This window comes from Agelaius tricolor, unplaced genomic scaffold, assembly GCF_023055355.1.
Source record: "Agelaius tricolor isolate 1412-34295 unplaced genomic scaffold, bAgeTri1.0.p SCAF_28, whole genome shotgun sequence".
Classification (NCBI taxonomy): Eukaryota; Metazoa; Chordata; class Aves; order Passeriformes; family Icteridae; genus Agelaius; species Agelaius tricolor.
The window spans coordinates 3,117,528-3,140,624 of record NW_027269288.1 but is presented as its reverse complement, the minus strand read 5'-3'; the positions used below and the strand labels follow the sequence as shown (position 1 = coordinate 3,140,624).

The following is a 23,097-nucleotide window of genomic DNA, read 5'->3' as shown; positions in this document are numbered from 1 at the left end:
GGGATGCTGGGAATTGGAGTCTGCACCCCCAAACAGGTGTGGAACCCCGGGGGATGCTGGGAAATAGAGTCCACACCCCAAAACAGGTGTGACACCCCGGGGGATGCTGGGAAATGGAGTCTGCACCCCAAAACAGGTGTGGAACCCCAGGGGATGCTGGGAATTGGAGTCTGCACCCCAAAACAGGTGTGGCACCCCAGAGGATGCTGGGAATTGGAGTCCACACCCCAAAACAGGTGTGACACCCCGGGGGATGCTGGGAAATGGAGTCCACACCCCAAAACAGGTGTGGCACCCCAGGGGATGCTGGGAAATGGAGTCTGCACCCCAAAACAGGTGTGGAACCCCGGGGGATGCTGGGAATTGGAGTCTGCACCCCAAAAATAGGGTGTGGCACCCCAGGAGCGGCGTCCCTGTGACCTTGCAGGAGCTGCATCCCATTTCTGGGAGGTTTGAGTAATTCAGACCAAAACTGTGAATTCACCAGCAAAGCTGGAGCTGCTCCTTTCCCTCAGCCCCAGGAGCTGCTCCAAACATCCCAATCTGGAGAAAGCTGCCGGGAAAAATAGCAGGGAAAAAAAGAAGATCCACCTCTAAAAAATCCCATTTTCCTGGGATTTGGAGAAGAAATCAGGAATACAAACCAGGGTCCCACAGGGTTGGGAATAGAACACCTCGCTCCTGGTGGAAGTGGAGGCAAAAATATCAGACAGAAGAAGGTCCACCCCTAAAAACAATTCCCATTTTCTTAGGATTTGGACTAAAAATCAGAAATACAAACCAGGGTCCCATGGGGTGGGAAGAGAACACCTTGTTCCTGGTGGATTTGGAGGTAAAAAAATGCTTTTGTTTAGGAGAAAAGAGGAAGATTTACCCCTAAAAAATCCCATTTTCCTGGGACTTGGAGTAGAACTCAGGAATACAAACCAGGGTCCCACAGGTTGGGAACAGAACACCTTGTTCCTGGTGGATCTGGAGGTAAAAATATCAGAGATGAGAAGATTCACCCCTAAAAATGCAATTTTTTTAGGATTTGGACTAAATATCAGAAATACAAACCAGGGTCTCATGGGGTGGGAAGAGAACACCTTGTTCCTGGTGGAACTGAGATCTGGAGGTAAAAATATCAGAGAGAAGAATTCATCCCTAAAAAAAAATCCCATTTTCCTGGGATTTGGAGAAGAAATCAGGAATACAAACCAGACTTGCTCCTGGTGGATCTGTCCCCATCCTGCCTCCTGGGAGCTCCAAACCCTCAGTTTTGGGATTTCAGGCTCAGGATCCCTCCCCCATTCCCTGTTCCCAGCCAATCCCAGGATTCCCAGACCCTCCCAGCCCTGAGAGCTCTGGGCTGGCAAAACACTCCATGAAGGGGAATTAATAAATGAATAATAAATGAGTAATAAATGAATAATAAAGGATGGAGCCGGAGCTGTTCTTTACAGCCTTTATTGCAGGTGCACAGGTAACCCTGGCACAGGTGTGAGGGTCACTCCAGGGTCACTCCGGGGTCACTCCAGGGTCACTCTGGGGTCACTCCAGGGTCACTCTGGGGTCACTCTGGGGTCACTCCAGGGTCACTCTGGGGTCAGGCAGTCGCTGCCTTCTGCTTGTAGGTCGCCATCATCTTCTTGATCTCAGCAATGGCTTTGCCAGGGTTCAGCCCCTGTGGGAGAGGCTGCTCAGAGCCTGGGGGGGCTGCAGCACCTCCCTTCCCTTCCCTTCCCTTCCCTTCCCTTCCCTTCCCTTCCCTTCCCTTCCCTTCCCTTCCCTTCCCTTCCCTTCCCTTCCCTTCCCTTCCCTTCCCTTCCCTTCCCTTCCCTTCCCTTCCCTTCCCTTCCCTTCCCTTCCCTTCCCTTCCCTCTTCCTCCTTCTCCTCCCTTCCCTCCTCCTCATCCCCTACTGAACTCCCAAACCTGCTGCTGTTCCACCTTTTTTCCCCTAAAACCTGGAACTCTCCTTCCTTTCAAACCCCAGCAGGTCACAGGATAGGTTACAGTTGTAATAAACTCCCAAATCTGTTGCTATTCCACCTTTTCTCCCCCCAAAAAAGCTGGGATTCAGCTGGTTCTGTCACTTTTTAAAAGCTGGGAGGTCACAGGATGGACCCAAGCCACAGCAAACTCACAAATCTGCTGCTACCCCACCTCTTTTCCCCCTAAAACCTGGAGTTGAGCTGGTTCTGTCCTTCCTATAAACACTGGGAGGTCACAGGTGGGATTCAAACCACAATAAAATCACAAATGAGTTGTTACTCATAGAAATACTTGGTCCAGGAGGTTCTCAGCACCCCTTTTTCCCAAAAAACCCCTGGAGTTCAGCCAGACATTCTCCTTCCTTCCAAACCCTGGGAGGTCACAGGCTGGATCCAAGTGACAGCAAATTCCCAAATCTGCAGCTCCTCCCCCTTTTTCCCCCCCAAACCCTGGAATTCAGCTGATATTGTCCTTCCTCTCTGCACTGAGCAGGTGCTCAGCATCCCTTTTTTCCCTAAAAGCTGGAGTTGAGCTGATTCTGTCCTTCCTTCCAACCCCTGGGACATCTCAGGATGGATCCAAGTGACAGCAAACTCCCAAATCTGCTGCTACCCCACTTTTTTATCCCCTGAAAGCTGGAATTTGGCTGATATTGTCCTTCCTTTCTGTGCTGTGAGACTGCAGGACAGATTTAAACTGTAGCAAATTCACAAATGTGCTGCTACTCATTAAAATATTTGTTACAGGAGCTCCTCAACACCTCTTTTTTCCCTAAAAATCCCTGACATGAACCCTCCTTTCCAGCCCAGGGAGGCTCAGGACACCTGGGCCAGCTCTGACTCCAGCCAGGCTGGGAATTCCAGAGGGTCCAAGTGCAGCTCTGCCTCATCCCAGCCTCAGTTTGGGGACAAACTGGGAATTCCAGAGGGTCCAGGCCCATCCCAGCCTCAGTTTGGGGACAAACTGGGAATTCCAGAGGGTCCAGGCTCATCCCAGCCTCAGTTTTGGGGCAGAGTGGGAATTCCAGGGGGTCCAGGCCCATCCCAGCCTCAATTTTGGGGCAGACTGGGAATTCCAGGGGGTCCAGGTGCAGCTCTGCCCCATCCCAGCCTCAGTTTCCCTGAGAAGAGCCCAGCCTGGAGCAGGACACGGAGCTGGAGCTCCCCTCCTGCCCCTGGAGCCAAACTGTCCCTGGGAGCTGGGCTTTGATGGGGATCAAAGGGAGATTCAGGACAGAATTCCAGGTTTTTATGGGTGTCTGGATTTCCAGAGGCAGCCTGGGAACAGCCTGACTCCAGGGCTGTGGGGCTTTCCTGCTCTGGGATGATGAAAGCTCTGGGGTCGAGCCCTGACAGGGAGCAGTGAGGCTGGGGAGAGACACAGCCACACTGGGAAAGCTCCCTCTGCTCTGCACAGGAAGGGCTCAGAAATTCCCTGGAGTGCTCAGAAATTCCCTGAGTGCTCAGAAATTCCCTGAGCGCTCAGAAATTCCCTGGAGTGCTCAGAAATTCCCTGGAGAGCTCAGAAATTCCCTGAGTGCTCAGAAATTCCCTGGAAAGCTCAGAAATTCCCTGAATGCTCAGAAATTCCCTGGAGTGCTCAGAAATTCCCTGAATGCTCAGAAATTCCCTGGAGTGCTCAGAAATTCCCTGGAGTGCTCAGAAATTCCCTGAGTGCTCAGAAATTCCCTGAGTGCTCAGAAATTCCCTGGATCGCTCAGAAATTCCCTGAGTGCTCAGAAATTCCCTGGAGTGCTCAGAAATTCCCTGGAGTGCTCAGAAATTCCCTGAGTGCTCAGAAATTCCCTGAGAGCTCAGAAATTCCCTGAGTGCTCAGAAATTCCATGGAGAGCTCAGAAATTCCCTGAGCGCTCAGAAATTCCCTGGAGCACTCAGAAATTCCCTGGAGAGCTCAGAAATTCCCTGGAGCACTCAGAAATTCCCTGGAGCTCTCCTGGCAGGCCCTGCTCCCAAATCCTGGGGTCAGAGGAGGAAAAGCTGAACCCAGCATTGGCTCTGCTGGGAGCTCTGGGTGTCCCCAAAATGGGGAAGTCTGGGGAAAACTGGGACATGAAAGGATCTTTTCCTATGGAAACCACCAAGAATTCCAGAAAAGAGATGGAAAAGGGATGGGGAGACCTCAGTGTGGCCTTGCTGCAGCTCAGGGGGAGCTGGGAAAAGGAGGGATGGGGACAGGCAGTGACAGTTCAAGGGGACGTGGTTTGAAGTGACAGAGGGGAGGTCTGGGTGGGATATTGGGGGAAATCCCTCCCTGTGAGGGAGGAGAGGCCCTGGGATGGAGCTCCCAGAGAAGCTGTGGCTGCTCCAGCCCTGGAGGTGTCCAAGGCCAGCTTGGATGGGGCTGCAGGAGCACCCTGGGACAGTGGAGGGCGTCCCTGCCATGGAGTGAGAGGAACTTTAAGGTCCTTTCCAACCCAAACCACGCCAGGAGTCCCTGTGCTGCTTTAGGTGGGAAATTGGGATAACCCCTCCCTGTGAGGGAGGAGAGGGCCTGGGATGGAATTCCCAGAGGCTGTGGCTGTCCCTGATCCCTGGCAGTGCCAGGCCTGGCTGGGGGCCAGCACCATGTCCTGGTGCCATGGCAGGGCTGGCACTGCCACTGTGACCTGACTGCTCCCTCCATGCCAGCCCACGCCCCGTGTCCCCTCCATGCCAGGCTGTGCCCCATGTCCTGTGTCCCCTCCATGCCAGGCTGTGCCCCGTGTCCCCTCCATGCCAGGCTGTGCCCCATGCCCTGTGTCCCCTCCATGCCAGGCTGTGCCCCATGTGCTGTGTCCCCTCCATGCCAGGCTGTGCCCCGTGTCCTGTGTCCCCTCCATGCCAGGCTGTGCCCCGTGTCCTGTGTCCCCTCCATGCCAGGCTGTGCCCCGTGTCCTGTGTCCCCTCCATGCCAGCCCGTGCCCCGTGTCCCCTCCATGCCAGGCTGTGCCAGCCCATGTCCTGTGTCCCCTCCATGCCAGGCTGTGCCCCATGTCCCGTGTCCCCTCCATGCCAGGCTGTGCCCTGTGTCCTGTGTCCACCCATGCCAGGCTGTGCTCCATGTCCCCCCATGCCAGGGTGTGACACTGCTCCAGTGACTTGTGTCCCCTCCCTGCCAGGCCATGCCCCATGTCTCCTCTATGCCAGGCTGTGCCAGCCCATGTCCTGTGTCCCCTCCATGCCAGGCTATGCTCCATGTCCCCTCCATGCCAGGCTGTGACACTGCCCCAGTGACTTGTGCGCCCTCCATGCCAGGCTGTGCCCTGTGTGCCCCCCATGCCAGGCTGTGTCCCCCTGTGCCAGCCCATGCCCCGTGTCTCCTCCATGCCAGGCTGTGCCCCATGCCAGGCTGTGTCCCCTCCATGCCCCAGTGACTTGTGTGCCCTCCATGCCAGGCTGTGCCCTGTGTGCCCCCCATGCCAGGCCATGCCCCGTGTCTCCTCCATGCCACGCTGTGCCCTATGTCCCGTGTCCACCCATGCCAGGCTGTGCTCCATGTCCCCTCCATGCCAGGGTGTGACACTGCCCCAGTGACTTCTGTCCCCTCCCTCCCAGCCAGGCCATGCCCCATGTCTCCTGCATGTCAGGCTGTGTCCCCTTATGTCACCTCCATGCTGTGCCCTGTGTCCCCCCATGCCAGGCCATGCCCCATGTCCCTCCAAGCCAGGCTGTGACCCGTTGTCCCCCTGTGCCTCCCCATGTCCCCCCATGTCCCCGTGTCCCCCCATGTCCCCGTATGCCCCCATGTCCCCTGTGTCCCCCTATGCCAGCCTGTGTCCCCCCCTGTCCCCGCTGTCCCCCGTACCTTGGGGCAGGTGCGGGTGCAGTTCATGATGGTGTGGCAGCGGTACAGCGAGAACGGGTCCTGCAGCTGCGCCAGGCGCTCCTCCGTGAACTCATCCCGGGAATCGATCATCCAGCGGTAAGCCTGGGGACAGGGACACTGCTGGGGACACTGCTGGGGATGGGGACACTGCTGGGGATGGGGACACTGCTGGGACAGGGACAGTGCTGGGACACTGCTGGGGACACTGTTGGGGACACTGCTGGGGACGGGGACACTGCTGGGACACTGCTGGGACAGGGACACTGCTGGGGACAGGGACACTGCTGGGACACTGGTGGGGACAGGGACACTGCTGGGGACACTGCTGGGGACAGGGACACTGCTGGGGACAGGGACACTGGTGGGACGGGGACATTGCTGGGACAGGGACACTGGTGGGACACTGGTGGGGACAGGGACACTGCTGGGGACACTGCTGGGGACAGGGACACTGCTGGGGACAGGGACACTGGTGGGACGGGGACATTGCTGGGACAGGGACACTGGTGGGACACTGGTGGGACAGGGACACTGGTGGGACAGGGACACTGCTGGGATGGGGACACTGCTGGGGACGGGGACACTGCCGGGACACTGCTGGGACACTGCTAGGATAGGGACACTGACACTGCTGGGACACTGCTGGGACTGGGACAGGGACACTGTTGGAGACATTGCTGGGACAGGGACACTGCTGGGGACACACACCCTACTGGCACCAGCTGGGGATCCCACAGTGACACCCACCCAGCAGTGCCAGGCCAGGCTGGTGACATTGATGCCTGAGATTTTCTATTCTGTATTTCTCAGATCCTGTGCTGCATTAGTGCCCAGCTCCACACTCCACACAGTGCCAGCTGCTGTTCTCCCATTCTGCTGGGACACAACAATTGCTCTGGGCCTGAAACTCAAGGACCCCCTCCAGCCTCAGACCCCAAAAAGTACAAACAAAATGAGCTGGGGGGCAGCAAACTGGGGGTAAATGACTTCATCACCTGAAGCTGTAATTGGAGCATGAACCCCTGATATGCAAATGGGGTTAAAAATTTATAATTGTCTGAAAAACTTGTGCCCATTGTCCATTGTGGGTGTAGCCTCAGAGGCTTCTGACTGCCCAAGGTGTGCCTACTGAAGCCTTTAATAAATACTCACTTCATCCTCTTAACCCTGTGTGGCCTCTGCTCCAGGCAGCCACTCCAAGGCACCAACACCGGCCAGGTGACACTGACGCTGGCAGGTGACACTGACGCTGGCAGGTGACACTGGCAGGTGACAAAGTGTCTGTCCTCACCTGCATGAGCACGGCGGGGCCCAGGTACTTGTCCCCGTTCCACCAGTAGCTGGGACAGCTGGTGCTGCAGCAGGCACACAGGATGCACTCGTAGAGCCCGTCCTGCGAGGGAGGGGACACGGCACGCTGTCACCACGGGGCTGGTGACACAGGGGATCCACCCCTGTCCCCACGGAGCAGCTCCTGTGTGAGGCAGCAATTCCTGAGGGGAACAATCCTGACCCTCCCAGACCGGGGCCAGGAGCTGCCCTACATGGTCCTTGTGGTGCCCACCATGTTCCTCATGGGTCCCCAGGGTCCTTGTGGTCCCCACCATGTTCCTCGTGGTCCCCCCATGGTCCTTGTGGTCCCTCCAAGGTCCTTGTGGTCCCCCCCATGGTCCTTGTGGTCCCCACCATGTTCCTCATGGGCCCCCAGGGTCCTTGTGGTCCCCTCATGGTTCTTGTGGCCCCCCCAGGGTCCTTGTGGTCCCTCCATGGTCTTTGTAGTCCCCCCATGGTTCTTGTGCCCCCATCATGGTCCTTGTGGCCCCCCCATGTTCCTCGTGGTCCCTACATGGTCCTTGTGGTCCCTCCAAGGTCCTCGTGGTCCCCCCACGGTCCTTGTGGTCCCCCCAGGCTCCTTGTGGTCCCCCCCATGGTCCTTGTGGTTCCCCCGGGCTCCTTGTGGTCCCTCCATGGTCCTTGTGGTCCCCACCATGTTCTTCGTGGGCCCCCCATGGTCCTTGTGGTCCCCTCATGGTCCTTGTGGTCCCCGTGGTCCCCCCAGTGTCCTTGTGGTCCCCCCAGGCTCCTTGCAGTCCCTCCAAGGTCCTTGTGGTCCCCCCCATGGTCCTTGTGGTCCCCCCCATGGTCCTTGTGGCTCCCCATGGTCCTTGTGGTCCCTCCAAGGTCCTTGTGGCTCCCCATGGTCCTTGTGGTCCCCCCCATGGTCCTTGCGGTCCCCCCAGGCTCCTTGTGGCCCCCTTCCAGCTCAGGGTATTCATTCCATGGTTCCAGGAGCCACGCAATGAACCAGGATCTGGGGCAGCAGGGGAAGGAAAAGGGGCCTGGAGAGGAAAGGGGAGCTGCTGGGTTCTGCTGCACCCCTGCCTTGGGCTCCTGCACTCCTACCATGGGTTCCTGCTCTCCCACCTTGGTTCTCCTGCACTCCCAGGGCTCTCTTGCACTCCCATCTCAGGTTCCTGCACTCCCACCTTGGTTCTGCACTCCCAATTTGGGGTCTCCTGCTCTCCCACCTTGGTTCTCCTGCATTCCCACCTCAGGTTCCCCTGCACTCCCACCTTGGTTCTCCTGCACTTCTTGGGTTCCTGCACTCCCACCTCAGACTCTCCTGCACTCCCACCTTGGGCTCTCCCACTTTGCTTCTCCTGCACTCCCACTTTGCTTCTCCTGCACTCCCACCTTGGTTCTCCTGCACTCCCACCTTGGTTCTCCTGCACTCCCACCTTGGTTCTCCTGCACTCCCACTTTGCTTCTCCTGCACTCCCACCTTGGTTCTCCTGCACTCCCACCTTGGTTCCCCTGCACTCCCAGCTCCTCCCAGCCCATCCCAGCCAGGACAGGCAGGGATTTGTCCCCAGTGGACAATCCCAGGTGTGCTGAGCAGGAAGGGAGGGCAGAGTCTGCCTGGCAGCCCTGGGTGCAGCCTGTCCTTGAGGGCACCTGGCACGTCCTGGATCATTTCCCCCCTGGATCACTTCCCTGTTTTTATGGGCAGGTTTATTCCAGGCACAGGAGGAGCTGAGTTCTATGTGGAAGTGATCCAGGCAGTTCTGCTCATTCCTGCTGGGATGAGGAGCTGATTTCTCATCCTGGACAGGAAACTGAGGAGCTCAGGGTCCCTCAAGCCTCCCTTGGCCCAGCAACTTCTCCCAGACAGAGACAGAGCCCAACCTGGCTTAATTCACATTCCTGAAAGTTATTCTGGGATAAAAGTTTGAGTTCAGGGAGATTCCTGGTGCCAGAATTCCCAGCAGCTCCTAACAAGCCTTTGGGAAGAGCTGCCAGCCCCGAGGGCAGAGCTCCCTCTCCTCACTCCAATCTCATTTTTAACTGCACCTCTCCAAAGGATCGAGGATTCAAAGGAATTTTTCAGCCAAATCCAAGATTCTCCTGCACACAGGCTGATCCCAAAGGGAGAGGAATTCCAGCAAAGGGATCAAGAGCCGTTTTCCAGGTGGGGCTTTTGAGTTTCCTTGTTCCCACCTGGCTGAGGAGGGGACTCCCAGGGCAGGGAAAGTCCCTTCAGAGCTCACAGGGATCAGAGAAGCTGCAAGTGCTGCCTCTGGACAGAGATTCCTGCAGCCTGTCCAGCCCTGGGGCTGCTCAGGTGTCACACCAGGGGCTATTATTATGGGATGTCAGCTTGCAGACACCTGCAGTGTTTCCCTGAACCCCTCTGCTCAGCCTCCCTTCCTGCTGTTCACATCCACCTCTCCCTCCCAAAATGGGGATTTGGTGCCTCCCCAGTGGAGCAGGGACAGGCTGAGCTCAGAGTCCTGGAATGATGGATCCATCCTGGCAGCTCAGAGGAAAAACCCCTAATCCCTGTGGCAGCCATGGAAATCCACACTTGGCCACACCATCAACCTCGTAAAGAGCTGCTCCTCCTCCATCCTCAAAAAACTCCCCTCAAAATCCCCCCTGCTCAAGACAGACACCCCAAATCTTGCACTTGAGCTTCTCCCAGGAGCCTTCCAGGCTGCAAAAGCCCAGCGAGGTGGGAGCACAGGCAGACACCCTCTCCCCACTGGAATGCTCCAGCCTGGAGCCTGCAGAGTGCTCCCAGCAGCAGGAATTCCACAGGGGAGTGGGATGGGGGGCAATGGGATCAGAGCCCCCCTGGCAAGCCCAGCTCCCTGTGCTGAGCTGTGGGGCTGTGTCCCACCCTGTGGGACTGGGAAGGGGCTGAGGGCTCAGCTGGGACCCTGGGCTGCTCTGGGAAGGTTTCAGCACTGAAGCTGCAGCTCTGACCAGTTTCTGGCGGTCCTCTATGGACTGCAGGTACTGCTGCTTGCCCTCCTTGGACTCGTCCTTCTTCTTCAGGTAGGGCTCGATGGATTTGTACTGGGCGTAGAAGTTACTCAGGTCCTGGGGCATGAAAAGCACAGGGATCTGCTTATGGGGCTGAGGAGAATCAGGGAACATCCCCACCCCCACATCCCACCCCTGCTGTCCACGCCGTGGGGCCCTGACCCCTCCCTTCAGCCCCACCCTCGGGGGCACAGCCTCTTCCCAAAATCCCACCTAAATCCCCTCCTGGCACAGCTTCACCTCCAATTCACACCTCAACAGCCGAGCAGGAGGTGCCATTCCCTCCCCAAAGCTGCCACATTCCAGGCCAGCACACACTGAGTCACTGGGACCCACCCAAGTGACACCTGGCCCTGGTGGCAGCTGCCACGCCCTGCGCCCAGCCCAGGCTGTCCCCTGGCCAATGCCAGCCCTGCACTCACCGGGACCAGGTCCTTCACCACGTACATGTGGGGCAGGGGGTAGATTTTGGTGACTTTGCTGAGGTCACTGTCGATTTTTTTGATGCAGGCCAGGGTGTTGCCCCCGGCGATGTTCATGGCGCAGGAGCCGCAGATCCCTGAGGGGGAAAAGCAGAGCCAAGTGTGGGATTCTCCCTCCTGGCCCCCAAAAAATCCCCCTGGGTTGTCCTGGGGAAACTCTGCTTGGCTCTTCCCAATCCACCAGGATCCCAAAAAAAAACTCTTCCCAACCTGACAGGGTCTTGGGAAACCCCTTCCCAACCCACCGGGGTCCTCACCCGTCCCAGAAAACCTCCTGGAAAGGCTCTTCCCAACCTGCTGGGATCCACACAAATCCCAAAAAGTCTCCTCTCACTACACCAGGGTCCTCACTCACCCCAGAAAACCTCCTGGAAAGGCTCTTCCCAAACTGCTGGGATCCACATTAACCCCAGAAAATCTCTTCTCACTACACCAGGGTCCTCACCTGTCCCAGAAAACTTCATCACAGGTTCTGGAAAAGCCTTGCCACTCCCCTAGAGGCCTCACCCATCCCCAAAAACCCTTCTTGTCCTATCAGTGTCCTCGCCTGTCCCAGAAAACCTCCTGGAAAGGCTCTTCCCAACCTGCTGGGATGCTCATTTACCTCCAAAAAATCTCTTCTCACCACACCAGGGTCCTCACTCACCCCAGAAAACCTCCTGGAAAGGCTCTTCCCAACCTGCTGGGATCCACACAAACCCCAAAAAGTCTCTTCTCACCACACCAGGGTCCTCACCCACCCCAGAAAGTCTCATCACAGGCTCTGGAAAAGCCTCCTGCTGCTCCTCCAGAGGACTTACCCATCCCCAAAAAACCCTTCTTGTTCTATCAGTGTCCTCACCTGTCCTGGAAAACCTCTTCCCAATCCACCAGATTCCCAAAAAACTCCTCCCACTCCACCAGAGTCCTCATCCATCCCACAAATGCCCCAAATGAGGAGAAGATCAGAATTCACCACTGGGGCTGAAAGTTTTTTAACTTCAGCAGGGATCAAACATGGGAGCTGCTTTCACCAGCACCAAAACCCCTTTTTCCATGGGGCAGCTCCTTCCCCAGCAGCAAATGAGGGGGCTTGGGTGTGATTTGGGGAGGGGAGAACATCCAGCTCTGCTCTCGGGTTTGGGGCACGAGGTGGGAGCCGAGAAAGGCATAAAATAAATAAAAAAAATCAAAACCACAACCAAAAATGGCATTAAAACATGGGGAACTGCTGCAGCCTCCTCAGCCAGAGAATCCCAGGGCTGGCAGGGATGGGAGGGACCTCTGGGAATCTTCCAGCCCAGCCCTGGAGCAGGTGAGGTGGCACTGGAACGTGTCCAGGGGGGTTTGGGACCTCCCTGGGCTCTGTCCAACCTTTTTTGCCCCTAAAAGCCCCGACTGAGCCTGGTTTTGTCCTTCCTGTCTGTGCTGGGAGTCACAGGATGGATCCAAGCTGGAGTAAAGCAGCTACTCATGGGATTAGCAGTCAGAGGAGGTGCTCAGCATCCATTTTTCCCCCTAAAACCTGAATCCAGGCTGACACTGCCCTTCCTTTCACAGCCTTGGAGGTCACAGGATGGATCCAAGTGACAGCAAACTCACAAACCTCACTCCACCCTTTTTCCCTCTAAAAGTGGGAGCTGGAATTCCACTCCAGGAAAAGAACTGTTTTTGCAAAGGTTCAGCAGGAATTTTTGTGTTTTAATGGAATTTTAGTGTTTTAATTTGTGGCTGCTGCTCCTTGTCCTGTCTCTGGGCACCACTGGGAAGGGTCTGGCACCATCCCCTGGCACCCCCTGGAAATATTTATAGGGATTGATGGGATCCCCTCTCAGCCTCCCCATCTCTGCAACAAACAGGCCCAGCTGCCACAGCCTCTCCTCACAGAAGGGGAATAAAATGCCCCAAATCATCCCTGAAATTCAGGAATGTAACCCCATTCCCCCCTCCCCTCATGCCCATTCCCAGGGCACAAACTGCCCTCCCAAAGGTGACAGGAGGCAGCAGGGGCCCAAAAATAGCCCAACAAAGGGATGGAATGACCCCTCTGAGGGTGTCCCTGGACTGCCACGAGGTTCCTCCCACTGCAGAAAGGCTCCCAGGCATTTTCCAGCCAGCTGGGAGGGGAGCAGGGCCTGCAGCAGGAATGTGGGACTGGGGGAGCCACAGAGGGGCAGGATGGAACCAGCCCAGCCTGAAAACCCGTCCTGTGCAGGGAAAATATTCAGGGCAAGAGTTGTGGCTGTCTGGGAGCCCCAGCCCGTGTGGAATTCCTGCCCTGTCGTGCAGATTCCAGAGGAAAAGGGGCCTCAGGAGTGCTGCTTTCCATTCCCACCCCAGACAAAACAGCCACAGGCACTGCCTGCCCTGAGAATGCCCCTGCCTGCAGACCCACCTCGGTAATGCAGAGTCATCCCAGCCTGGAATGCAACCCCACTGCTCAGCAGGACCAAAATCCAGAGTCATCCCAGCCAGGAATGCACTCACACAGCTCAGCAAAACCCGAAATTCAGAGTCATTCCAGCCTGGAATGCATCCCCACAGCTCTGCAGGACCCTAAATCCAGAGTCATCCCAGCCTGGAATGCACTCCCAGAGCCCAGTGTGACCCTAAATCCAGAGTCATCCCAGCCTGGAATGCACTCACATAGCTCAGCACAACCCTAAATCCAGAGTCATCCCAGCCAGGAATGCACTCCCACTGCTCAGCAGGACCCGAAATCCAGAGTCATTCCAGCCTGGAATGCAACGCCACTGCTCAGCAGGACCAAAATCCAGAGTCATCCCAGCCTGGAATGCACTCACATAGCTCAGCAAAACCCGAAATTCAGAGTCATCCCAGCCTGGAATGCACTCACACAGCCCAGCAGGACCCTAAATCCAGAGTTATTCCAGCCTGGAATGCACTCCCAGAGCCCAGTGTGACCCTAAATCCAGAGTCATCCCAGACTGGAATGCATCCCCACAGCTCTGCAGGACCCTAAATCCAGAGCCATTCCAGCCAGGAATGCACTCCCACAGCCCAGTGTGACCCTAAATCCAGAGCCATTCCAGCCAGGAATGCACTCCCACAGCCCAGTGTGACCCGTGACTCAGGAGTTTTTCCCAGGGGAAGTCTGTGAGCAGCCCCAAACCAGATCTGGGAGCAGCCACAACCCCAAATCACCGGTGCCCTTTTCCTCAATCCACCCCTGCCCTCGGCCAAAGGGCCAAGGAGAAGATTCCTGGAGCTGTTCCTCGAAGTCCCCAGTGCTCTCTCCCAGTTCACCCAGTCTGATTCCCACAGCAGCACTGGCACAGCCCCCACTGCTCCCACTCCAGCCCTGCCCTCTCAGCCTCGCTGCTGGAATCTCTCCCTGATCTCCCCACGCACTGGGAGGCGGCAGAAGAACCAGACTGGGAGAGAAACTGGAACAACTGGGAGCTGTGGAAGGAATTACTGGAGCTGGCAGCTCAGAACTGTGTCATTACACCCTGGGAGCACCAACTCCAGCTTTACTCCCTGGGTCATTTGGGTGTTTTATCCCCATGGGTTGGAGGAGGCAGTTCTGAGCAGTTTTACTCCTTGGTTCACTCAGGTGTTTTATCTCCAGGGGTGTGAGAGAAGAGTTTCTGAGGAGTTTTACTCCTTGGTGTTTTATCCCCATGGGTGTGAGAGGAGAGGTTCTGAGGAGTTTTACTCCTTGGTGTTTTATCCCCATGGGTGTGAGAGGAGAGGTTCTGAGGAGTTTTACTCCTTGGTGTTTTATCCCCATGGGTGGGAGAGGTTCTGAGGAGTTTTACTCCTTGGTGTTTTATCCCCGTGGGTGGAGGAGAGGGGTTCTGAGCAGTTTTACCCCCTGGTTAACTTGGGTGTTTTATCCCCAGAGATGGGAGGAGGGAGTTCTGAGCAGTTTCACTCCTTGGTTCACTCAGGTGTTTCATCCCCATGGGTGGGAGGGGTTCTGAAGAGTTTTACTCCCTGGTTCATTTGGGTGTTTTATCCCCAGAAGTGAGAGGAGGGGTTCTGAGGAGTTTTACTCCTTGGTGTTTTATCCCCAGAGATGGGAGGAGAGGGGTTCTGAGCAGTTTAACTCCTTGGTTCACTTGGTTTTATCCCCACAGGTGAAGGAGAGTTTTACTCTTTGGGTCACTCGGGTGTTTTATCCCCAGAGATGGGAGGAGTTCTGAGCAGTTTTACTCCTTGGTGTTTTATCCCCAGAGATGGGAGGAGAGGGGTTCGGAGCAGTTTAACTCCTTGGTTCACTTGGGTGTTTTATCCCCAGAGATGGGAGGAGAGGGGTTCTGAGCAGTTTAACTCCTTGGTTCACTTGGTTTTATCCCCATGGGTGGAGGAGAGTTTTACTCCTTGGGTCACTCAGGTGTTTTATCCCCACAGGTGGAGGAGAGGGGTTCTGAGCAGTTTTACTCCTTGGTTCATTTGGGTGTTTTATCCCCAGGGGTGTGAGAGGAGAGGTTCTGAAGAGTTTTACTCCTTGGTGTTTTATCCCCAGAGATGGGAGGAGAGGAGTTCTGAGCAGTTTTACTCCTTGGTTCACTTGGGTGTTTTATCCCCATGGGTGGGAGAGGAGAGGTTCTGAAGAGTTTTACTCCTTGGTGTTTTATCCCCATGGGTGTGAGAGGAGAGGTTCTGAGGAGTTTTACTCCTTGGTGTTTTATCCCCAGAGATGGGAGGAGAGGGGTTCTGAGCAGTTTAACTCCTTGGTTCACTTGGTTTTATCCCCACAGGTGAAGGAGAGTTTTACTCTTTGGGTCACTCGGGTGTTTTATCCCCAGAGATGGGAGGAGTTCTGAGCAGTTTTACTCCTTGGTGTTTTATCCCCAGAGATGGGAGGAGAGGGGTTCAGAGCAGTTTAACTCCTTGGTTCACTTGGGTGTTTTACCCCACAGTGGGAGGAGAAGGGTTCTGAGTTTTATTCCTTGGTTCACTTGGTTTTATCCCCATGGGTGGAGGAGAGTTTTACTCCTTGGGTCACTCAGGTGTTTTATCCCCAGCAGTGTGAGGAGAGGGTTCTGAGGAGTTTTACTCCTTGGTGTTTCATCCCCAGAGATGGGAGGAGGGAGTTCTGAGCAGTTTTACTCCTTGGTTCATTTGGGTGTTTTATCCCCAGAGCTGGGAGGTGAGAGAGGTTCTAAGCAGTTTTAGTCCCTGGTTTATTTGGGTGTTTTATCCCCATGGGTGGGAGAGGAGAGGTTCTGAAGAGTTTTACTCCTTGGTTCACTTGGGTGTTTTATCCCCAGAGATGGGAGGAGAGGAGTTCTGAGCAGTTTTACTCCCTGGCTCACTCAGGTATTTTATCCCCAGGGGTGTGAGAGGAGAGGTTCTGAAGAGTTTTACTCCTTGGTGTTTTATCCCCATGGGTGGAGGAGTTCTGAGCAGTTTAACTCCTTGGTTCACTTGGGTGTTTTACCCCACAGTGGGAAAAGAAGGGTTCTGAGCAGTTTTAGTCCCTGGTTTATTTGGGTGTTTTATCCCCACAGGTGCAGGAGAGGGGTTCAGAGCAGTTTTAGTCCCTGGTTTATTTGGGTGTTTTATCCCCATGGGTGCAGGAGAGGGGTTCAGAGCAGTTTTCCTCCCTGGTTTATTTGGGTGTTTTACCCCCACAGGTGCAGGAGAGGGGCTCAGAGCAGTTTTCCTCCCTGGTTTATTTGGGTGTTTTACCCCCACAGGTGCAGGAGAGGGGTTCAGAGCAGTTTTAGTCCCTGGTTTATTTGGGTGTTTTACCCCCACAGGTGCAGGAGGGGGGTTCAGAGCAGTTTTCCTCCCTGGCTCACTCGGGTGTTTTATCCCCAGGGATGTCAGGGGAGGGGTTCTGAGCTCCCTGGGGCTCCCACACCCAGCACACACAGCACTCCAAGGCCATTCCAGGTGGGAATGTGCTGTCCTTACCCTCCCTGCAGGACCTGCGGAAGGTCAGCGTGGAGTCCATCTCGTTCTTGATCTTGATCAGGGCATCGAGCACCATGGGCCCACACCTGTGGCACAAATCCCAAATCAGAGCCCCCAGTGCAGGGTCTGACCCCTGCACCCACACTCAGCAGCACCTAAAAGGGTTTTTAACAATTCCCATGAATTCTGTGTGAATCCCAGGGATCAAACAGGGATCTCTGAGCAGCAGGGTGGGTCAGACTCTTGTGACCACTGAGTGACCTCTCCTCAGGGTCAGGTTGTGACAGCCCTGCCTGGCCCTGTGAGTCACGAGGGACACAGGACAAACACTGGGGGACAATTTCTGTCATTTTACACCCAGGGCACCACCCAGGCTTTGTTCACCGGGGCAAAGCCACCCCAAAACCAGAGCTGTGGCTCCTGTGGGGTTTGAGTAGGGCTGGGTGGGAGTGGCAGCTCCTGGAAGCGTTTGGGGTGGATCCCTCTGGAAGGGTTTGGGGTGGATCCCTCAGGAAGGGTTTGGGGTGGATTCCACTGGAGGAGCCCTTGGGAAGGGTTTGGGGTGGATCCTTTTGGAGGAGCCCTTGGGAAGGGTTTGGGGTCGATCTTTCTGGAGGAGCCCTTGGGAAGGGTTTGGGGTGGATCCCTCAGGAAGGGTTTGGGGTGGATTCCACTGGAGAAGCCCTTGGGAAGAGTTTGGGGTGGATCCCTCAGGAAGGGTTTGGAGTGGATCCTTTTTGAGGAGCCCTTGGGAAGGTTTTGGGGTGGATCCCTCAGGAACAGTTTGGGGTGCATTCCACTGGAGGAGCTTCCTGGGAAGGCTTTGGGATGGATCCCTCCAGAGGAGCCCTTGGGAATGGTTTGGGGTGGATCCCTCGGGAAGGGTTTGGGATGGATCCTTCTGGAGCAGCTCAGGGAAATCCAGGCCCAGCATCCACAGGGAGGTTTCTGAGCCCCTTCCCAGGATCCCAGGGAAGCAGGAGCTGCTCTGAGATGCCACAGCCATGGCAAGGGTGGATAGAGCTCCCACCTTCTCTCCCTGGGAATTGTGAGCTGCACATGGAATTCCCTTCCAGCATGCACAATCCCAGAAGGGGCTGGGCTGGAGGGACCTTCCCATCCCATTCCCAGGGGCAGGGACACCTTCCTCTACCCCAGGTGGCTCCAAGCCCCATCCAGCCTGGCCTGGGATACTTCCACAGCTTCCCTGGGAATTCTGTGCCAGCCTCATGGGGAAGAATTCCTTTCCAATATTCCATCTAAACCTCACCCACAGAAGAATTCTCCACCCAAATGCCACCCAAACCTCTCCTCTTTCAGTTCAAACCCCATCCCCTGTCACTGCTCCTGACACCTGCCAGGCCACCACCAGGCCTTGGGAAAAGCTGCTCTCCCTCTTCTGTGGCAGCCCCCAAACTTCCCAAATAAATCAAGTTTATTAAAGCCACCAGCACCTCTTTAACCCATGCCAGAGATGGTCCAGAAATGTGGAAAACCTGCTTTTTCCTGTGGAAAATCTGTGTTTTCCTGGGATAACACCCACAGTGCCTATGGAAAATCTGCATTTTCCTGGGATAATACCCACAATGCCTATAGAAAATCTGCTTTTTCCTGTGATAACATCCATGGTGCCTGTGTCTGCTGTTTCCCATGGAAAATCTGCTTAAATCCCCTTTTTCCTGGGATGACACCCGTGGTGGCTGTGCCCACAAGGAGCTGCTCCATGCCAGGGGTGGGCAGCCCCTTCCCAGCCATTCCCTGGAGCTGGGATTGCCCCCCAGCCCCATTCCCAAGGGACACCCACTTGTTCAGGTCCACCTCGTAGGTCTGCATGCGGGGTTTGTCCCCGGCCTTGTCGGGGTCCCATCTGTAGATGGCGAATTTCTTCAGCCGCGGAGCCGCCGCCGCCGTCTGCGCCTGCCGGAGCACCTGGATCCGGGAAAAACGGCCTCAGATCCAGGGAAAAACAGCCTCAGATCCAGGGAAAAACAGCCTCAGATCCCATCCCAGATCCCACCCCAGATCCAGGGAAAAACAGCCTCAGATCCAGGGAAAACCAGCCTCAGATCCCATCCCAGATCCAGGGAAAACCAGCCTCAGATCCAGGGAAAAACAGCCCCAGATCCAGGGAAAAACAGCCCCAGATCCAGGGAAAAACAGCCCCAGATCCAGGGAAAAACAGCCTCAGATCCAGGGAAAAACAGCCTCAGATCCAGGGAAAAACAGCCCCAGATCCAGGGAAAAACAGCCTCAGATCCCCTCCCAGATCCCACCCCAGATCCAGGGAAAAACAGCCTCAGATCCCCTCCCAGATCCCACCCCAGATCCAGGGAAAAACAGCCTCAGATCCCCTCCCAGATCCCACCCCAGATCCAGGGAAAAACAGCCTCAGATCCCCTCCCAGATCCCACCCCAGATCCAGGGAAAAACAGCCTCAGATCGAGGGAAAAACAGCCTCAGATCCAGGGAAAAACAGCCTCAGATCGAGGGAAAAACAGCCTCAGATCCCATCCCAGATCCCACCCCAGATCCAGGGAAAAACAGCCTCAGATCCCATCCCAGATCCAGGGAAAAACAACCTCAGATCCCATCCTGGATCCAGGGAAAAACAGCCCCAGATCCAGGGAAAAACAGCCTCAGATCCCATCCTGGATCCAGGGAAAAACAGCCTCAGATCCCACTCTGGATCCAGGGAAAAACAGCCTCAGATCCAGGGAAAACCAGCCTCAGATCCCACCCTGGATCCGGGGAAAAAACAGCCTCAGATCCAGGGAAAAACAGCCTCAGATCCAGGGAAAAACAGCCTCAGATCCCACCCTGGATCCGGGGAAAAACAGCCTCAGATCCCACCCTGGATCCAGGGAAAAACAGCCTCAGATCCAGGGAAAAACAGCCTCAGATCCCACCCTGGATCCGGGGAAAAACAGCCTCAGATCCCACCCTGGATCCGGGGAAAAACAGCCTCAGATCCAGGGAAAAACAGCCTCAGATCCCATCCCAGATCCCACCCCAGATCCAGGGAAAAACAGCCTCAGATCCCATCCCAGATCCAGGGAAAAACAACCTCAGATCCCATCCTGGATCCAGGGAAAAACAGCCTCAGATCCAGGGAAAAACAGCCTCAGATCCCATCCTGAATCCAGGGAAAAACAGCCTCAGATCCCACCAGGAGGGATCCAGGAGGAGATATAGAGATGGATATGTGTGTATATATTAAAAAAAATTAAATATATATATATATATATATATATACACACACATATATAAAAAATATTTAAAAAGATAACAACTACATATATATTTACACACACCTATACATATAAAAATGATATATATGTTTGGAATTACTTGTGGATATATATGTGTATACTGTATGCTGCATGTAGTCACATTATTATTATTATTATACTGTATGCATTTATATATTATATATTGCATTGCATAGATTATATCACACATTGTATATGATATATTTATATATAAATATATAGGCACAAACATGCATGTATATGTGCACACACATGTGCACATCGTTTATGGTGTATTTTAGTTGTAAATTATATGTATGTGTTTATAAATTATATGTATGCATTTGTATATTCTACTGACTGTCATTATAGTGACATAATTACATGCTGACTTTATTTATATATTGTGTTTAAAATTATAGTTTATGTATTTATTTATACAGTGTATATTACACATTATGTAGAACACATCATATTTGTATTTATATATATATACATACACATATATATGTACATATAAGTATACAGTGCACTTTATATGGAACAAATTCATATATTCTATGTATGTCTATAAATTACATGTATTTATAGATGTGTTTGTAAATTATAAGTATTTGTATATTGGATTGTATGTGTAATTGCAATAATATAATTATATTTTACATCTATATATCTTTATGCACACGTTTTAGATACATTACTTATATAGAAGTATTTTATGTATAATGTCTGTAGATAAATGTATATACACACATTATATTAATATATTTGTAGATAAATATAAAACCATAAAAATTACAGATACATACATTTACATAGAGATTTTTATATTTACATATTTATATATATGGAAAAATTATAAGTATTTTTATATACATTTTTTAAAGTTTTATATAAACATATCCTGGGGCTCCCCCTACCAGGATCCAGAGCGATATTCCAACCTCAAGCTGATCCTGGAGCGATATTCCAACCTCAAGCTGCTCATCAAATCCCAGAGGCTCTCCCTGCCCAGTTATCCCAGAATTCCCAAGCACATCCTGCTCTTGCTGGGATCGCCCTCGGCCCTGCTCCCCTTGCTTTTCCCAACCTTTTCCTGCAATGTTCCCACTGCTCTTCCCAACCTTTTCCTGGAGAGCTCCCCCTGCACTTCCCAACCTTTTCCTGGACTATTCCCACAGCTCTTCCCAACCTTTTCCTGCAATGTTCCCACAGCTCTTCCCAACCTTTTCCTGCAATGTTCCCATTGCTCTTGCCAACCTTTTCCTGGAATGTTCCCACAGCTCCTCGCAACCTTTTCCTGGAGTGCTCTCCCTGCTCTTCCCAACCTTTTCCTGGAATGTTCCCACAGCTCATCCCCATTTTTTCCTGGAGTGCTCTCCCCAGCCTTCTCCTGGACTGTTCCCACTGCTCTTCCCAGCCTTTTCCAGGGCTCCACTTCCCTTCCCTGCTCCCCTCTCCCAGAATCACTCCACACTCCTGTTCCCACTGCTCTTCCCAACCTTTTCCTGAACAACTCCTCAAATTTCCTGTTGTCCTTTATCTCCCCCAAACCCTTCCCAGACCCAGCTGCTCTCTGCCCTCTGCCCTGCCCTTTTTCCCCTATTTCACTTCCTCTTGGATCTCTCCTGCCCCCTCCCTCCATCCCCTTCTCCTGCTTCTCCTCCCCTCTCCCAAATCCCACAGACCCCTTCCAGCCCCCTCCCTTCTCCCACTGACCCTATTCCTTCCCAAACCCCACATCCCCTCTGCCACTGACCCTATTCCCAAATCCCACAGACCCCATTCCCTCGCACCCCACCCCATTTTCCCATCCACTCTTCCCAGATTTTACCACATCCCAGTCCCCCTCCAGCCCCACCCCGAGCCCTCTGAAACTGTTCCCCCTGCCCACCCCAATTCCTGCACAGCCCCTTCCACACCCCACACACCCTCTCTCCCACCCTTTCCCTCACGTCCATCCCCAAATCCCCCTTCCAGACCCCACACACCCTCTCTCCCACCCTTTCCCTCCCCAATTCCCCCTTCCACACCCCACAGATGCTCTCCAGCCCCCTCCCCACAGCTCCTTCCCCCCTTTTGCTTCACCTCCTCCTGCCCCCAGCCCCTTCCCCAGGTCTGCCCTCCTGTCCATCCCTAATTCCCCCAAAATCCACCTCCAGACCCCGCACTCCAGCTCCAGACCCCACACTCCAATTCCAGACCCCAAACTCCAGTTCCAGCTCCCTCCCCACAGCTCCCTCTCCCCCTCAGCTCACCGCCCTTCTCTTCCACCCCCATCCCGGACCCCTGCAGCCCCCGGCCGCCTCTGTCACGCCTTCCCCCGCTCCATTGCCAGCCCCCGCGGCCGCCCCGGCCCCTCACCGTCCGCGGCCCGGCCCGCAGGAGCCGTGCGGGGACTCCGCGCCTCAAGGAGACTCCGACCGCGGCCGCCGCCATCTTGGCGCTGCGCAGTTCCGCCCGCCCCGGAAGCGCTCCCGCCGCCGCCATGTTGCTGCGCTGACGGGAAGGCGCGCCCGCCATTTTGAGTGTGGCGGCGCCCTCAGGAGAGGCGCCATGTTGGGTGTGGCGCGCCTTGTGGGACGGGGGCAGGACCCCTTTTTCTTTCCTAAATTCCTGGTTTTCTTTCCTAAATCTCCCTTGTTTTCTCTCCGTTAATTCCCAGCATCGTTGTTTTGCATGGAGGTAGCTGTGTTACTACCCCCTACCTCAAGTGGACCTGCCCCAACACCAATGGGGTAAATGGTGGGTGCTGGAAAGCAAAGAGTCCCAGAGACATTAAAGTGGGAAAAGCCCTCCAAGGTCCCTCCAGGAGCTTAAAGTCCAAGCTGTGGCTGATCCCCACCTTGATCCCAGCCCAGAGCACTGAGTGCCACACCCAGGCCCTCCTTGGAGACCTCCAGGGATAGGGACTCGAGAACTCCCTGGGCAGCCCCTGCCAAAAAAATGCCCCCCTTGGAAATGATGTAACTTTCCTAATTAGTTTTTAATTAATTGTTATGATTACTTGTAAGCAGTGCCCACTTTTAGCCAGCACAAGTTAACTTCACAGGCTCATACTTCTGTTTTGATCATTAAATCACTGAAATCTTGAGTTTGTTAAAGCTAACCCTGACAAGCTTCAATAAAGCCAAAGGGATTTGAAGACTGGGCATCTGGGATCTCAAATTTATGGACCTTTAAGGACACTGGAACAAGAAGAAGGTACAGAGGAGATTGAAGCCTGAAAATCTGAGGATTCCCAGACAAGAAAAGGATGATAAAAGAACTGAAGAATGTGGCCCAACTTAACATGAAGAGTGAGAAATCAATAACCAATAGTGGACAGAATGAAGAGCGTTATTAGAACCTATGACCACTGATTTCTTTGTT

General features: G+C 54.4%; 1 protein-coding gene and 1 long non-coding RNA gene across 2 annotated transcripts; both read right to left on the bottom strand.

Moving 5' to 3' along the window:
- Positions 1 to 1,433: 1,433 nt before the first annotated feature.
- SDHB (succinate dehydrogenase complex iron sulfur subunit B) lies at positions 1,434 to 22,263 on the bottom strand. Its single transcript, XM_071449184.1, has 8 exons — positions 22,090 to 22,263; positions 18,282 to 18,406; positions 16,478 to 16,563; positions 10,550 to 10,686; positions 10,068 to 10,184; positions 7,093 to 7,194; positions 5,781 to 5,903; positions 1,434 to 1,666 (listed from the first exon to the last, which is right to left on the bottom strand). The coding sequence occupies exons 1-8, from the start codon at positions 22,246 to 22,248 to the stop codon at positions 1,589 to 1,591; spliced, it is 927 nt and encodes a 308-aa protein (XP_071305285.1). The 5' UTR covers positions 22,249 to 22,263; the 3' UTR covers positions 1,434 to 1,588.
- On the bottom strand, positions 7,402 to 10,061 carry LOC139600759 (uncharacterized). The gene is made up of 2 exons (XR_011682657.1): positions 8,606 to 10,061; positions 7,402 to 8,517 (listed from the first exon to the last, which is right to left on the bottom strand). It is a non-coding gene; the product is annotated as an uncharacterized lncRNA (long non-coding RNA).
- Positions 22,264 to 23,097: the final 834 nt, after the last annotated feature.

What these genes read in the sequence shown, in the direction of transcription:
- SDHB (XM_071449184.1), bottom strand. Translation starts at nt 22,248, where the DNA reads ATGGCGGGCGCGCCTTCCCGTCAGCGCAGCAACATGGCGGCGGCGGGA. An exon ending in TGCGGGCCGGGCCGCGGACG is followed by an intron (nt 18,407 to 22,089) that starts GTGAGGGGCCGG and finishes TCCCGGATCCAG; the next exon opens with GTGCTCCGGCAGGCGCAGAC. An exon ending in GCCCCGCCGTGCTCATGCAG is followed by an intron (nt 5,904 to 7,092) that starts GTGAGGACAGAC and finishes CCCTGTCCCCAG; the next exon opens with GCTTACCGCTGGATGATCGA.